General features: G+C 38.5%; 1 protein-coding gene across 4 annotated transcripts in view; it reads left to right on the top strand.

Moving 5' to 3' along the window:
• Nucleotides 1–14,707, top strand: part of Htr7 (5-hydroxytryptamine receptor 7) — a 111,544-nt gene extending 96,837 nt beyond the window's left edge. For 2 of the 4 annotated variants that reach the window (XM_033766650.1, XM_033766651.1), the window contains 2 exons: nt 1,545–2,300; nt 12,889–14,707. In XM_033766650.1, coding sequence (XP_033622541.1) covers nt 1,545–2,300; nt 12,889–12,931 — 799 coding nt within the window. In that variant the 3' untranslated portion in view covers nt 12,932–14,707. Of the gene's footprint in view, nt 1–1,544; nt 2,306–5,779; nt 5,917–12,888 lie in introns of those variants that run through there. The other 2 variants (XM_033766648.1, XM_033766649.1) reach the window with 2 other exon arrangements.
• Nucleotides 14,708–15,142: the final 435 nt, after the last annotated feature.

Genomic DNA, 15,142 nt, shown 5'->3' with positions numbered 1-15,142 from the left:
AGAGAGAGAGAGAGAGAGAGAGAGAGAGAGAGATTATTGCAAACACTATCCTTGTTAATTAACTAATACGCAATGCGGAGGATTAAACCCAGGCCCTCACACGTTAGACAACTGCTCCACTACTGTGCTACATTCCTGGCTCCTATTCCATTTTATATAAAGGAACTGAACATCCAGAATTTTGGTATCCATGGGTGAGGGTGGTGTACCAGAATCAGTTCTTTGTGCATATCCAGCCCAGCAATGCCTGTACTTGCTGAAAGGATGAAGAGATCTTCTCAATGAATGAGCAAATCTGACTTCTTCCTTCTTATTGTACGTACTTCAGTTTTTCTTGTAAGTGTTGCTGCCATGCCAGTTTTCATCATGGAAGCATGATTTGAGTCTTTTGTGGGGGTAATTTAAACATCATGATATTTCTAGCAGAATTTTTAAATGTTCTAATCTACCAACTGATCCACTTTCATAAAATAAGATATTGGCATGTTAGCAACAATCTATAGCTTTCCTTTTCCATGTTTCAAGAATTTACCTTTTATATACACAAAGACCGCAAAACCTGACAAAATGGCTAGCTTTTATCTTGCTTTAAGTGCTTTGTGTATTTTCCCCAAAGTAGAGGTGAAGAATTAAATATAGAGAAAAGAAATGAAAAACTGAAAAAATATTAAGCATTTGACAGATCATCTTACTGTATGTGTTCTCATGATTTTCTGAGTCTCTTTTACATTGGAAATCCTTAAGTACAAAGATGACAAAATATTTTTCTCTACATGTGGAACTAAGTGTAGAGAAAATGTTGGATTTGCCTAATAATTTTCAGAATTGTGCCCTTTCTTGTGATCCACCTCAGAAATGGAATGAAGTAAGCTGTTTTTTTTGTTTGTGGAATGTACCTCTGATGTTGCTGTTGCGTGAAAATATTTTTGGGATAAAAACAAACAAAAACAAAATCAAAATTACTACAATCACTTTATACTTTCTTTATAAAACCCCAGGATTTCCAAAATATCTTCTAAATCTTTGTGATTGCAAGGAAATGCTTTTGCTACATTGCAAAGGGGAATTTAAAATGAATTAAAAGCTTCCCTGAATTAAAACAGCTGAGGAGTTCATGGGGAGATAACGATAGAGTATGATAGACATTTGCTAATTTGTGAGGATGTGTCACAAATCCTGAATTAGGCTGCATGTCTTGCTCTTGGCTGATTTGGGTCGCTCTGGTCATGAGGGGAGGGTTGGTGTTCAGTCTAAAGATTGACTATATGGATTTTCAGAAGCTACAAGATGTGGAAAGAGCTTAGTTAATGTTAGGGTGAGAGGGCTGTCAGGCTGAATCCTGGCAGCGCTGCTGGCTAACCATGATCTGGGAAAAAAAAATCAGTAATATCTCAGATTCTTAGTTTACCCTCCTGCAAAATGGTGGTAACATTGATACCTATGTAGGTGGATTGTTTTGAGAACATGTACCTGGCTGGTTGTACTTCCTCAGTTATGAGTTACAGTCCCAGTAATCACCTGTCATCTTTCCATTTCTCCACCAGGTACCTTGGGATCACCAGGCCTCTCACATATCCTGTGCGGCAGAATGGGAAATGCATGGCAAAAATGATCCTCTCAGTCTGGCTTCTTTCAGCCTCCATCACTTTACCCCCACTCTTCGGATGGGCTCAGAATGTGAATGACGACAAGGTGTGCTTGATTAGCCAGGATTTTGGTTACACAATCTACTCCACTGCAGTGGCATTTTATATCCCCATGTCGGTCATGCTGTTCATGTACTACCAGATTTACAAAGCTGCCAGGAAGAGCGCTGCCAAACACAAGTTCCCCGGCTTCCCACGCGTGCAGCCAGAGAGTGTCATCTCCCTAAATGGCATGGTGAAGCTACAGAAGGAGGTGGAAGAGTGTGCGAACCTTTCCAGACTCCTCAAACACGAAAGGAAAAACATCTCCATCTTTAAGAGGGAGCAGAAAGCAGCTACCACCTTGGGCATCATTGTTGGGGCCTTCACTGTGTGCTGGCTGCCTTTTTTCCTCCTCTCGACAGCCAGGCCCTTCATCTGTGGCACTGCCTGCAGTTGCATCCCACTGTGGGTGGAGAGGACATGCCTGTGGCTGGGCTATGCAAACTCTCTCATTAACCCTTTTATATATGCCTTCTTCAACCGGGACCTGAGGACCACCTACCGCAGCCTGCTCCAGTGCCAGTACCGGAATATCAACCGGAAGCTCTCAGCTGCAGGCATGCACGAGGCCCTGAAGCTTGCCGAGAGGCCAGAGAGACCTGAATTTGTGCTGTAAGGTCATTTACCCCTATATTGCCTTTATCCCCAAACCATTTATGTAGCTTTGTGAAGTGCATCGCATAAAGCTTCCTGAGTTAGTTTATTTTCTATTAAGCGTATTAAATTCGAATTCAGAATAGTTTAGACTCCAGTCTTCCACCAGTAAAATTTCAAAATGCCAAGACAGAAACTTAGCTAGACTAGAAGACTAATTTGCTCATGAATTGCAATTGATGTGACTAATGATAAAGAAGGTGGTATTTTCCTTTCTTCATAAATCATAGCTCAATTATGTCTTCATGTCTACATTCATTTGACATCATCATTTTAGTGGCTATTATTCTTTTATCTGGTAAAACTTTTTGATGATCTACTTCACTGATAAATTCTTCTGTAGCAGGAAGCAAAGGTGATCTTTCCAGTATGGAATTACATTCACACAGGAGACGCCAGGATGGGGCATCATCTTATGAGTCACAGAAACTTTCGGGAAGTTCTGGCCACAGAGTTGTTGAGTTTGTCTGGGAGGCTTTTGTGATTTAGGGCATCAAGTTATGAAAAAGATCGCAAGGAGCTCATGGTGACAAGAGAAGTTTCACAAGTAGCCCATGTATTCACAAATTTGAATCGTAGAGTAGGAAAAAGAAAGGAGAGTAAAGCTATCAGGTCAAATGAAGATTTTGTTTTAAATTTAGCAAGATGATAATTCTTCATGCTGGAAAGCTGAGGGAAAAGAAACTTGGAGGAACAAAATGGAAGGAGTGCTGGAGAAGGCACGCAGAGAGTGTGGGGTGTGAGGGGAGGACGTTCCTCCTCCCTGAGCCTGGTGGGAAGAAACCGACTCTAGAGAAACAGAGAGCACTCCAGCCAAGAAGAGCCTTTCTACCCACTTTGTCCAGTTCCTTCACTTGACAAAAGTGATTACTGATACTTGGAGAGGTCACAACTAAGTCTGGATCCCACACCATCTAAACCCTAGTGTTACACTTCTTTATATATTCGGCTGCTTTTATCTTACAACTACAAGTTGTTGGGCTATAAATATGTTAATTCTTGAGGTGGGTGTAGCTTCACAGGTACTCGTTTTTACTTCTATTTATACATTGTTTTGTACATAGAAAATTATTCACAATATAAAAAGAGAATATTATTTTAGGTTGTAGAATATGTGCTAAGATTTGGAGATCATTCTAGGCCTGTACTGTTCTATTGAATTTACCACTCATATTTGCCAACCAGATTTTGAAATGCTTAATGGAAGAAGCTGAATCTTAGGTTTCTATTTGCAAAATCTGGTACAGTGCCTGACACATAGCTAATTAACAATGAAACTAATTGCTAAAATGAATGAACAGTGGATACACAGTATGCACTGTAATACTTGTAAAGAAGATGCTTCCAATATCCCCAGGTTTTAGAAGAAAAATTTGAGATTCAGGAACATAAATGACCTATGATCACATATATGTAGTATGAATCACCTCAGCACATATTCTCTAAGTGCTACTGAATGTCTAAGAGCTGGGATTTTAGCCGTTGTCTCTCTAAGAAGACAGAATTATTTACTGTTATAGAGTATTAAGAATTATATAGTATTATTTAAAGTAAGTTAAGCTTATTAGATTTACTGCATTAGGGGAAGACACCTCCTAGACAGAATCTTAGTAGTTTCATGGAGAAAACAAGAAAAGGAAATTGATAGAGTTTAGGGCTTGAGCTAGGTGGTTTTAAGGTAGAGTACTGGCAAGGCTTGGAAAGAGTTTATGATTCAATAGAGTTCGATTGTGAGTGCAGTAAGACGAAGGCTTTGAAGTAAGTATTAATGAACAAACTATTAGTCTTGATAAGTAAACTATTTTAGTTGGTGTATAGTCCCATCTCCTGGAGGCAGGTATTTCTTAGACTATATGGCTAGGTTATTTTGCCCGGACCTAGGATCATTTAGCACAGAAAAAGGAAAGCACGTTGGTTTCAGTTCCCATGAGTCACTGTGAAGAGGGGCGTGTTTGCAAAAAGTCTTTGTCAGTAGTGTGAAGGCCCGGCAAAAGGGCAAGACAGAGTGGCAGGGGTCCATTAAGCAGCCAAAGGAAGTGGGAGTACTGTCCTGAAATAGGAAACATCACTATCCTTACGTGCATTGTTTAGAGTCAAAGAATTTGAGAATGATTTTATTGATTATTGCAGCTAATAGTTCACAGTTCAGGTAACAAAATGATAATTCTTAAAGTGTAACATAAACAGGTTTTCCAGTTTAAAGTTAATAATAATAATAATAGCAGATTTACTAAGGATTTATTTTCAGACACTCTGCTGAGCATGCTATAGGAATTATATCACTTATTCCTGAAAACTTTATGATTCAATTTCTTCTTCTCCATTGTGAATAGAACAAAACAAGGGCTTCGAGAGACTGTGTAATTTTCCTAAAGTTATACAGATGAGAATAATAGAACTGAACTTGAGCCTAGGAAGTCTGAGTTCAAAAGTAATTTTAGCTTCCATACTACTTGCTCTATACAAAAGTAAAGCAGTAATGTAAAGTACAAGGATATTTGCATTTGTGTCTTTAACTGGTTGGCTTGGGTGTTGTTTGCTACTAGTCTAAGAAAACTCTTACTGTGAAGGGCCAAAAAGTAAATAATTTTTTTGCTAGCCATCAAAACTACTCTTCTCTATCTTTGATATCCACTTCAGTTAATAAATGCACATGACTGTATACCAATAAAACTTAAATTATAAAAGGAGAGAATGGCCAGAAGAATGGTTGAATTTGGCCCAGAAGCCATAGTTTGTTACTTTGTTTTAAGAGAATTACTATCCTCTTATTATATCTCTCTCAGTTTGAATCTATAATTGTAGGATATAAAATAATTTAGGAAAATTGGCATAAAAATCTATGAATTTTAGAAAATTTCTAGTGATAGAGCTGCTGTATGGAGTTGGAGAAATATGTTTTCACTAGCTCTATACTAAGCAGTGTTCTAGTTAGCACCAATATTGGAATATTTATTTTTCAATTCTTTTAAATATGATATCCATGCCCTGAAGTGGATACAGAAATTATGACACTTTTTCTGTTCTTGAACATGTATTTCTGTTGGACAGACCATAGAAACACATACATATGCTGCAATGGCCAAAACTTTTGTGTTCCTCTCAAATTCACATGTTGAAATCCAATCTCCAGTGCAATAGTATTGAAAGGTGGGGCTTTTCAGAGGTGATGAAGTCATGAGAGCTCTGCTTTCATGAATGGGATTAGTGACCTTGAAAAAAGATCCAAGGGAACTTGTTTGTGCCTTCTGGCACCTGAGGATATAACTAGAAGGCACTGTCTTGTGACCAAAAGAGTCAGCTCATACTAGCAACAAAATTTGATGGTACCTTCTAATAATTTTTGTTTACAAAGTACCTTGAGTGTAAACTTGCTAGCTTTTAGAAATAAAATCCTGTTGCTTGTAAGCCATCAACTTTATGCTATTTTGTTTCAGCATCCCAAATGGACCAAGACATATTCATTCAGCATTTTTTTAAGATAAGGAAATGTGGAGACTGGAAAAACTGTAAGATACAAAGGGGAGGAAAATAACTCAAAGCTTTCACTAATGCTGATCAGAGAAGACTTCCTGAAGGAAGACTTTCTTCCAAGTATGTCTCTGGAGGTGGTCAAAGAATGTATAGCCATAGATGAACAGAAATGGTAGTCCAGGTGAAGGGGACACTTTACTTAGAGGCATCAATATGAGAACCTAGGAAAGGGACAGTCTGGTGGAAGCTAAGCAGTGGGTTGAGGGGAGAGTTGCAGATCAGAGTAGAAAGATGGATGAAGCAACATTATAAAGGATTTTCTAGGCCTGCTCCAAGGATTTGGACTTTGAGTGTAGATATGTGCTTCTCAACCATCCATAAATTTTCCCTCTCTCCTGGAGACTTTTGACAATGTCTGGAGATGTTTTCGGTTGTTACAGTTGAGGTGTTCGGGGTAAGCTACTGGCATTGACTAGGTTGAGACCAGAGAAGCTGCTAAAGATCCTGCAATACACAGATCAGGCACCCACAACGAAGAATTACCCAACCCATAAGCTAAAGCTGAGAGACACTGATGCAGACAGTAGTAAACCATCTGTAAGTCTCTGCAACTAGAAGATAGAGTCATCAAAGTAATGACGACTGATTTAATGGCACTGCGTGGGATGAACAAGAGGTAGAGACTGGATGTTCCTTTACTAGTTTGTGTTTTCTAGAAACATTTGAGAACCTACTGTGTATAAAACTTGACACCAGATATAACAGGAATAAAAAGATGACCACATGATAGTCCTTGCCTCTAATAGCTCATATATATAGTGTGATTGAAAAATACAAATGTTTAAATTAAAAAGTTATTATAACAAAAGACATATTGCCATTATTCCTCCTCAAAATATTTGACCTCATTTTGAATACATTTTTCTCACAATTCTTGCCACTTTATGAAGCAGTTCTGGAAAATCCAGAATGTCATTCATTTCATGAATGTCATTAATTGCGCTATTGTGGTCACCTGGATGTCCTGACTTCATTTAAAACATTTACCTCCCATGACATCTTGACTTTGGGGAAGAGCTAGAAGCAGCATGGTGACAAGACCTGCTGAATAAGGTGGATGAGGATATGTCACCATGCTTTTATGGGCCTGCCTTTCCTTTGGATGATACTCAGCAGCAGCATTCACTATTTTTTTATCACACTTTGTAAAAACTTGAAAGTGGCTTTCTTGATTGGCTTCAGAAAATAAAAAGAATGGGATAAATGTGTTCAAAATGAGAAAGACTATTTTGAGAGGGATTAATTGGAATGTGTCTTTTACTGTAAGACTTTGAAAAATAAACACTCACTATATGTTTTGATCAGCTCTTATACTTCAGTGGGCTGGGTTCTGGTGAGGTAGTGTTGGGCTAGTAAAAGACTTGTAACCAAAATAAGAACTTCATGGTCCACAGTCTGTACAGCTGCATTAAATTAACCTTTAGTTGGATAAACCACCAAAACCCCACCGAATCTGAATGACATAATCAGTTTCTGGAGTCTCTGGAAGAGAGACAAAAATCATTTAATTCATACCTCATAGCACCTCAGAATCCTCCTTTCTCCATCCCTGCAACATCCAGCGGCCACCCTAAGGACTCTGGGCTCCTTCCTCTGGTTTCTCCAATGTTTTTCTTCCCACCAAGCTGTTTGAGTGCTAGTTTATTAATTTTGCTTCTTGTTCTGCATTCTTGACTCTATTTTTTTTCTCCTTTTTTTTTTTATTGAGTTTATTGGTACATTTAGGGATACAGTACAGTTACATTCATTGTTGGGATCATGTACCTTTACATGGCAAGTCTTGATTCTCATTTTTTTCCCCTTACCTCTGCCCTCCCTTCACCCCCTCCTCCCCTCCCCATCTACAAACACTTTATTTTCATCTTTTCATTCTCTCACATTTTTTTCTTTTCCCTTTTTGTTCTTCCCCTACGTATCACACCTTCCCTACACCTTTAGCTCCTTTCCTCCCATTTCTAAATGTCAGTAATCTTATTAGAATCTTATGCATTGTTGCAGAATATTCACACCAGGGAAACTATTTGGTATTTACACATGTGGGACTTATTTATTTCACTTAGGAGTATATCTTCAATATGTATCCATTTTCCTATGAATGAATCTATTCTCTCGCTCTTTATGGCTGAGTAATATTCCATTTTATAGAAAAACCACAACTTCTTTATCCAGTTTCCAACGGATGGGCAAATAGGTTGTTTCCAAGATTTAGCTATTACAAACTGTGCCGCTATAAACATGGGTGCACATACTTCTCTGTGATATGATTCTTTTAGTTCTCTTGGAAAGATACCCAACAGAGGGATGGCTGGGTCAAATGGAACCTCCAGTCCAAGCTCTTTGAGGTATCTCCATATTGATTTCCATAGTGGTTGCACTAGTCTGCACTCCCACCAACAATGGAGGAGGGTTCCTTTCTCCCCACAACCCCGCCAACATTTGTTATTGTGTGATTTCTTGATAGCAGCCATTCTTTGTGGGGTGAGGTGGAATCTCAGTGTTGTTTTCATCTGCATCTCTCGAATGACCAGTGATGTGGAACATTTTTTCATATATTTTCTTGCTGCTTTCACTTCTTTGTATGAGAAATGTCTGTTCATTTCGGATGCCCATTTTTGGATCGGGTCTTTATATTTGGGGGGACTGATTGTTTTGAGTTCTTTATATATCCTTGATAATAGTCCTTTGTCTGAGGTACAGCTGGTAAAAATTTTTTCCCACATTGTAGATTGTCTCTTAGTTCTGCTAATGGTTTCTTTTGAAGTACAGAAGCTTTTTAGTAAGATGAGATCCCAGTTGTTGATTCTTTCTGCTAGTTCCCGTGCTACTGAGGATTTGTTCATAAAGTCTTTTCCTATACCAATGTCTTCCAGAGTTCTGCCTAACTTACTTTCCAGCAAGTTTAATGTTTCTGTTTTAATATTTAGATCTTTAATCCATTTGGATTTTAATTTAGTGCATGGCGAAAGATAAGGGTCTAATTTTAATCTGTGACAGGTTGATATCCAGTTTTTCCAACACCATTTATTAAAGAGGCTATCTTTCCTCCACTGAGGATGGTGAGCTCCTTTGTCGAAGATGAGGTAGCTGAGTACATCTGCATTTGTTTTTGTGTCTTCCAGTCTGTTCCATTGATCCTCAGGCCTATTTCTTTGCCAGTACCATGCTGATTTTATCACAGTGGCTTTGTAGTATAGTTTCAAATTGGGAATTGTTACACCTGGTGCCATGTGACTGTTGCCTATAATGGCTTTTGCTATTCTAGGTCTCTTGTGGTTCCAAATGAATTTTTGGATTCTTTTTTCTAGTTCTGTGAAATATAGTGTTGGAATTTCAATTGGCATTGCATTGAATGTATATAGCAGTTTCGGTAGTATGGCCATTTTCACTATGTTGATTCTTCCTACCCAGGAGCAGGGGATATCTTTCCATTTTTTTATATCCTCTTCGATTTCTTTTTTCAGAGTGCTGTAGTTTTCAGTGTAGAGATCTTTTGTTTCTTTTGTTAGATTGATTCCTAGATACTTCATTTTTTTGGATGCTATTGTAAAAGGAATTTTTTCCCTTATTTCTCTTTCTGTCTGTCTGTTATTTGTGTATAGAAAGGCTATTGATTTTTGGGTATTCACCTTGTATCCAGATACTTTACTGAATCTGTCAATTAAGTCTAGAAGTTTTTTGGTGGAGTTTTTTGGATCTTCAATGTAGAGTATCATATCATCAGCAAATAATGATAGTTTAACTTCTTCCTTTCCTATCTTTATTGCTTTAATTTCTTTCTCTTGTCTAATTGCTGTGGCTAATGTTTCCAGAACTATATTGAAGAGAAGTGGCGATAGTGGGCATCCTTGTCTTGTTCCTGATTTTAACATGAAGGTTTTCAGTTTTTGGCCATTCAATATGATGTTGGCTGATGGTTTTTCATAAATAGCCTTTATTAAATTGAGGTATAGACCATCTATTCCAATTTTTTGCAGGGTTTTTATCATGAATGGGTGTTGAATTTTATCAAATGCTTTTTCTGCATCTATTGAGAGGATCATATGGTTTTTGTCCTTGACTTTGTTAATATAATGTATTACATTCACTGACTTTCGTATGTTGAACCACCCTTGCATCTCTGGAATAAATCCGACTTGGTCATGATGGATGATCTTCTTAATAATCCTCTGTATTCTGTTTGCTAGTATCTTATTAAGGATTTTTGCATCTATATTCATTAAGGAGATTGGTCTGTAGTTCTCCTTTTTGGTTGTATCTTTCTCTGGTTTGGGAATCAGAGTGATACTTGCTTCCAGGAATGAATTTGGAAGTATAGCTTCTCTTTCAATTTCATTGAAAAGTTTGAAGAGTAATGGTAGTAGTTCTTCTCTAAATGTCTTGTAAAATTCAGCAGTGAATCCATCAGGGCCTGGGCTTTTCTTTGTTGGTAAGTTTTTAATTACATTTTCAATTTCACTGATTGTGATTGGGGTGTTTAAAATGTTTTTATCTTCTTCGTTCAACTTTGGTAATTCATAAGTATCTAGAAATCTGTCCATTTCTTCTGTGTTTTCCATTTTATTAGAGTACAGGTTCTCAAAGTAGGTGTTCATGATCCTCTGGATTTCTTTCGGATCTGTTGTGACTTCGCCTTTTTCATTCCTAATTGCATGGATCTGAGCCTTTTCTTTCCTTTTTTTGATAAGATTAGCTAAGGGTTTGTCAATTTTATTTATTCTTTCAAAAAACCAGCTCTTTGTTTCATTTATTTTTTGTATCGTTTTCTTAATTTCAATTGCATTGATTTCTGCTCGGATCTTTATAATTTCCTCTCTTGTTCGAGCTTTGGGTTTTTCTTGCTCTTGTTTTTCTAGGAGTCTAAGTTTCATCATTAAGTTGTTTATTTGAGCCCGCTCTGTTTTCCTAGTGTGGGCATTCAATGTTATGAATTTTCCACGTAGAACTGCTTTCATTGTGTCCCAAAGATTCCTGTATGTTGTATTGGCATTCTCATTTATTTGTAAAAACTGTCTAATTTCTTCTTTAATTTCCTCTGTAATCCCTTGATTGTTTAGGAGAGTGTTGTTCAGTTTCCATGTGCTTGTGAAGTTTCTATAGTTTCTTGTGCTATTGATGTCTAGTTTGATTGCACTATGATCTGATAATAAACAGTAACCCTGAGTATCTTTGATGAGTCACTATCTTAAAAATACAAAAATAGACAAATCATGGACTTTCCCCCCTCATTGTAAACTAGCTGAAATTCAACATTTTACTAAGTCATCAACTAGTAATAATGATAATTTATTTGCATTGTGCTTTGCAATTGCCTATATTTCAACTTTGTGACATCTCCTTAAAGTAGAAAAGGCAAGAGATTGTCCCATTTTTGTTTGTTTGCAGTGCTGGGGATCAAATCGTGGAAGCCTCACATGCCGAGAGCATCCTTCCACTTACTCATATGCCCAGCCCTGCCCTCTTTTACTTTTTTTTTTTTTTTTTTTTGTAGGCAATAAACTCACATAGCATAATGTAAAATTAAGCACTACGGAGGAGTATAATTTAAGGAAGAACACAGAAGGGCTTCATTCTTAGGAAGAAATGTCTCTGGGATGGAAAACACAAAAGAGATGATATTTGAGGTGGATCTAGAGGGTGGTAGAGAAGGAGCTGGGAGGACAACTTGGTCAGAGGGGTGCTGGGAAGCTGCGTGGATTGGCATCAGCTTGAATAGGACTGGGGGGAGAGAGAGGAAAGCTTCTGTGCAGGAAGGAGCCCAAGCGAAGTGGGCACGAAGTAGGGAAGGCCTCACAGCAGAAGGGGCATGGATTGCAGGAATAATGTAAGATCAGGATTTAAGAGGCCTGCACTAGGAGGTTAGTGCCGAGTAGGAAAGAAGCCGGTGGTCCCTGAGGTGCTTGGGAGTTGGACTCTCGACCATCACCACTGGCTGGCAGGTGGGGGATGGGGAATGGTGTTGAGAGTGAGGCTTGCAGGGACTCAGTAGAGTCGTAAACTGGTGCCGGTGCATGCTGAGCTGAAGAGGATGCCTAGGTGTGGTCTCCTCTGGAACCGAGAACGGAGAAAGGACCAGGCTAGAAGCAAGTGTTTATGGAACATGACTGGGGATACTGTGTATTTCTAGTCCCTACTCCGGATGCTCAGGAGACCAGAAAGCAGGGCCTGAGCTTCTGTGCAGCTTTTGTTCTGAGGCACCACTGTGTGAGGCTTATGGGCAAAGCCAAAGACCATGTCTTAGGGAGAAACAAATCCTGTGACCAAGAAATCCATCTACTGAGTCACAAATCTGAATGACCGGGCTGAGAGGGGGCTGTCAGATAAAGAGGAGAAGGACAGACGGCGTGACAGCTAAACAAGGGGAGGGCTTTAAGTAGGGTGCTGAGGCTGAGATCAGGAGCACATTCCCAGGCGTGGGACTGCTAGTCCCAGCCTAAAGCACGAGGTACAGTGTGGTAAAGGCGTGGAGTTAGAGGAGTGTGTTCGGCACCGGCAGGAGGAGGAGACTTTATCTCAGCTGTTGGCTGACGCTTCTCCGTGACTCATGCCACTTTTGTGAATTTGGAAAGGAGGAGGTGAAGGAAGTAGGTTTTTGGTTTCTGCACACATAGATTACCTCAAACATTACTAGGCCTGAAGGGGAGGACACTCTCATTAGTAATTATTCCTTTCTCCATCATTCTTTTCAAGTAGGAGAATGCTACCGTATTTTGCAAGGATTTTAGGAAGCAAAACCATTTTGGTCTCTAGCTGTATTATGAGATAATTTCTAAATGGGTTATTTGGTGTTGATTTGCAAATATATTAAGGGCTTGAAAATTAATATAAGTTATGAAATTTATGAAAAAAGGCACAGCACTTTTTCTTTTCCTTTGGAGATGCTCATAAACCTTTAGAAGCCACACATGATTCAAATTACTGACTGATAATACAAATTTAAATCCACCCACTGCAAAAATGAAAACTCACTTTACGGCTCTTCTAAAATATTTTCTTCTCTCTCTCTTTTGTATAGACAAAACTCTGACTACTGTAGGAAAAAAGGTCACGATTCATGATCCAAAGAAGAATAATGGAGATGAATTAAACAAGCAAAACAGGTGGAAACAGAATGAAGTTATTTGCCAAGACTGCAAAATGGAATGAGGCTTCTGCCCTTTCTTCGGATGGCTCAAAACATCACAAACAGGGTGATCTGTTGTACAAAGTATATTATGGGGGGAGATGGTGACCTCTCTGTTTTCTGTGGATCAATACTATTGTGTGCAAATGAAAATATTTCTCAGTGTAAGACAGCCAGACCATCTCAGCAGTAAGCACACTCAGAACTGAGTTCCACAAGGGAAGCAGTTTCTGGTGCTTTGCATATGTCCATATCCCTGCAAGTGGGAGAAGGTACCAATGCACGTGTCCCATGCTTCTGAGTCTAGGCATTGTGGTGAATATTCAGGAATCATTCTTGAGCCAGAATGTATGTATTTTGTTGTATGACAGAAGGGTGTCTTTCCAAGAAAACTGCGGTAAGCATAGTGTTGAATATGTTGCATGTCCATGTTAGAAAACCAAGTCCAGTCATCAGCTAATACAAACAATTTCCCCAGAGCAGTGTTTGTTTAAAGCTTCTGTCAAATAATTTTGCTTTTCTGCAGGGTCCTTGTGGTTTCCCACTGTTCGTTAACTCCCTCATTGTTACAGTATAACTCAGGAACAGGTCTCAGGATGGAGAGAAGCAGAAAACCTGAATTAAGCTTTTTCTTGCACTTGCACTTCGGAAGGGTCCTGAGAAGTGAGAGGGATTCCTTTTGTGACAATTTTTACTGGGATGAAGAGTGAATGCTAGCTAACCGCATTGTATATTAACAAGATTATTGGCATGTTGTTTGCTCTCACTTTAGAGGAGGGTGCAATGAGCCCACGGGGCTGGTCCATAAGTGTATGATGTGAGAAAGTGTGGCAGTAAGAGTTTCTCTAAATGGTTGTGATGCTTCTGGAGATGGAGCATAAATGTAATCATTTAGCTGAATTATGTGAAGTGGAGGTTACCTGGACTGCCACTTGGCAGTGATCCAGAACACAATCATTCCATCTGGAGACCATTTCCGTGTTCTCTGTATTTTAAATCAAATGTGTTCCTGGGTAATTCTGTCCCCCTCCCTCCCCCATAAAAGTAGTAGACATTAAGGGTAGGTAAGGGAGCAGAATTGGGCCTTTGGGGGATAGTATTTAAAAAAATTTTTTTGTACTGAGTCTGAACTAAGGACACAAAGACAGTAGATCAGGAAAGTACCCGTAATTATAAGGGGAAAATGAATGAAAATCTTCATTGAGTAAAAGAGAATTTAAAGAGAATATTATTTTATTACAATAAAGGAAGCTGACTTCTCACAGGATAAAGTGGAATTTAAACGTGGATTTTGGACTTCTTCCAACTGTTGTTGACATTGCTTCTCACCAGACACAGGGAGGGGTTGCCTGCAAGGGGAGCTTGGCACTGTCCTTTCAGACAAAGCTTGTACAAATTCCCAAACTGCAGATTCGCTAAAGTGACCGTATATACTTACATTCACAATTTAAATGATTAATCATGGTCAGATACATGTTGTTACATTTGAAAATGTTTTATTACATTACATCAAATAAAGGTTATTTGTAGCTGTAATAAAGCAACTTAAGGAATCGTTTTTAATAAAAGGTCTGATGTCATATGTGTTGCTATATGAAAGATGACTCAAGGGCAAACTTCACATGTTGCTAAAATTCTAACAGCTGACAATTTTGTACTAAATTACATTTCAACATGAAGATTCAAGGGCTGGGGATGTAGCTCAGTGGCACAGTGCCTGCCTGGCCAGTGTGAGGCCCCAAGTTCAATTCCTGGTAGGGAAAAACACAAAACAAAACAAAAATCATGATGATTCCATCCTATAGCAACATAATTTTAAATTAATGACTTTCTTGACTTAATTAAAAGAAATTATTGGGCTCCTTCTACATTCAGCATTGTGGATGTTGAAGGAATAAAGTCTTTACTTTTGAGGCATTTGCCATCAGGAGAACACAGACATATCTCAAAAGTGTCACAATATAGTATAGTAAGGATTATATCAGGTTGCAGGAAGTGATATTTTTCTTTCTTTTAGTGTAAGTCAGGACATTATAGTTAGTTGTATTTAGGTTTTCAAATATTTGTTTAATTTTTTATTATGACTTTAGTTATTCAAATTGACTCTTTATCCTGCTTGACTTTCCAAAGCAGTGAACTCTTTGCT

Source organism: Fukomys damarensis, unplaced genomic scaffold, assembly GCF_012274545.1.
Source record: "Fukomys damarensis isolate Sample0158 unplaced genomic scaffold, DMR_v1.0_HiC HiC_scaffold_20, whole genome shotgun sequence".
NCBI lineage: Eukaryota > Metazoa > Chordata > Mammalia > Rodentia > Bathyergidae > Fukomys > Fukomys damarensis.
This window is presented reverse-complemented; position numbering and strand designations above follow the sequence as displayed.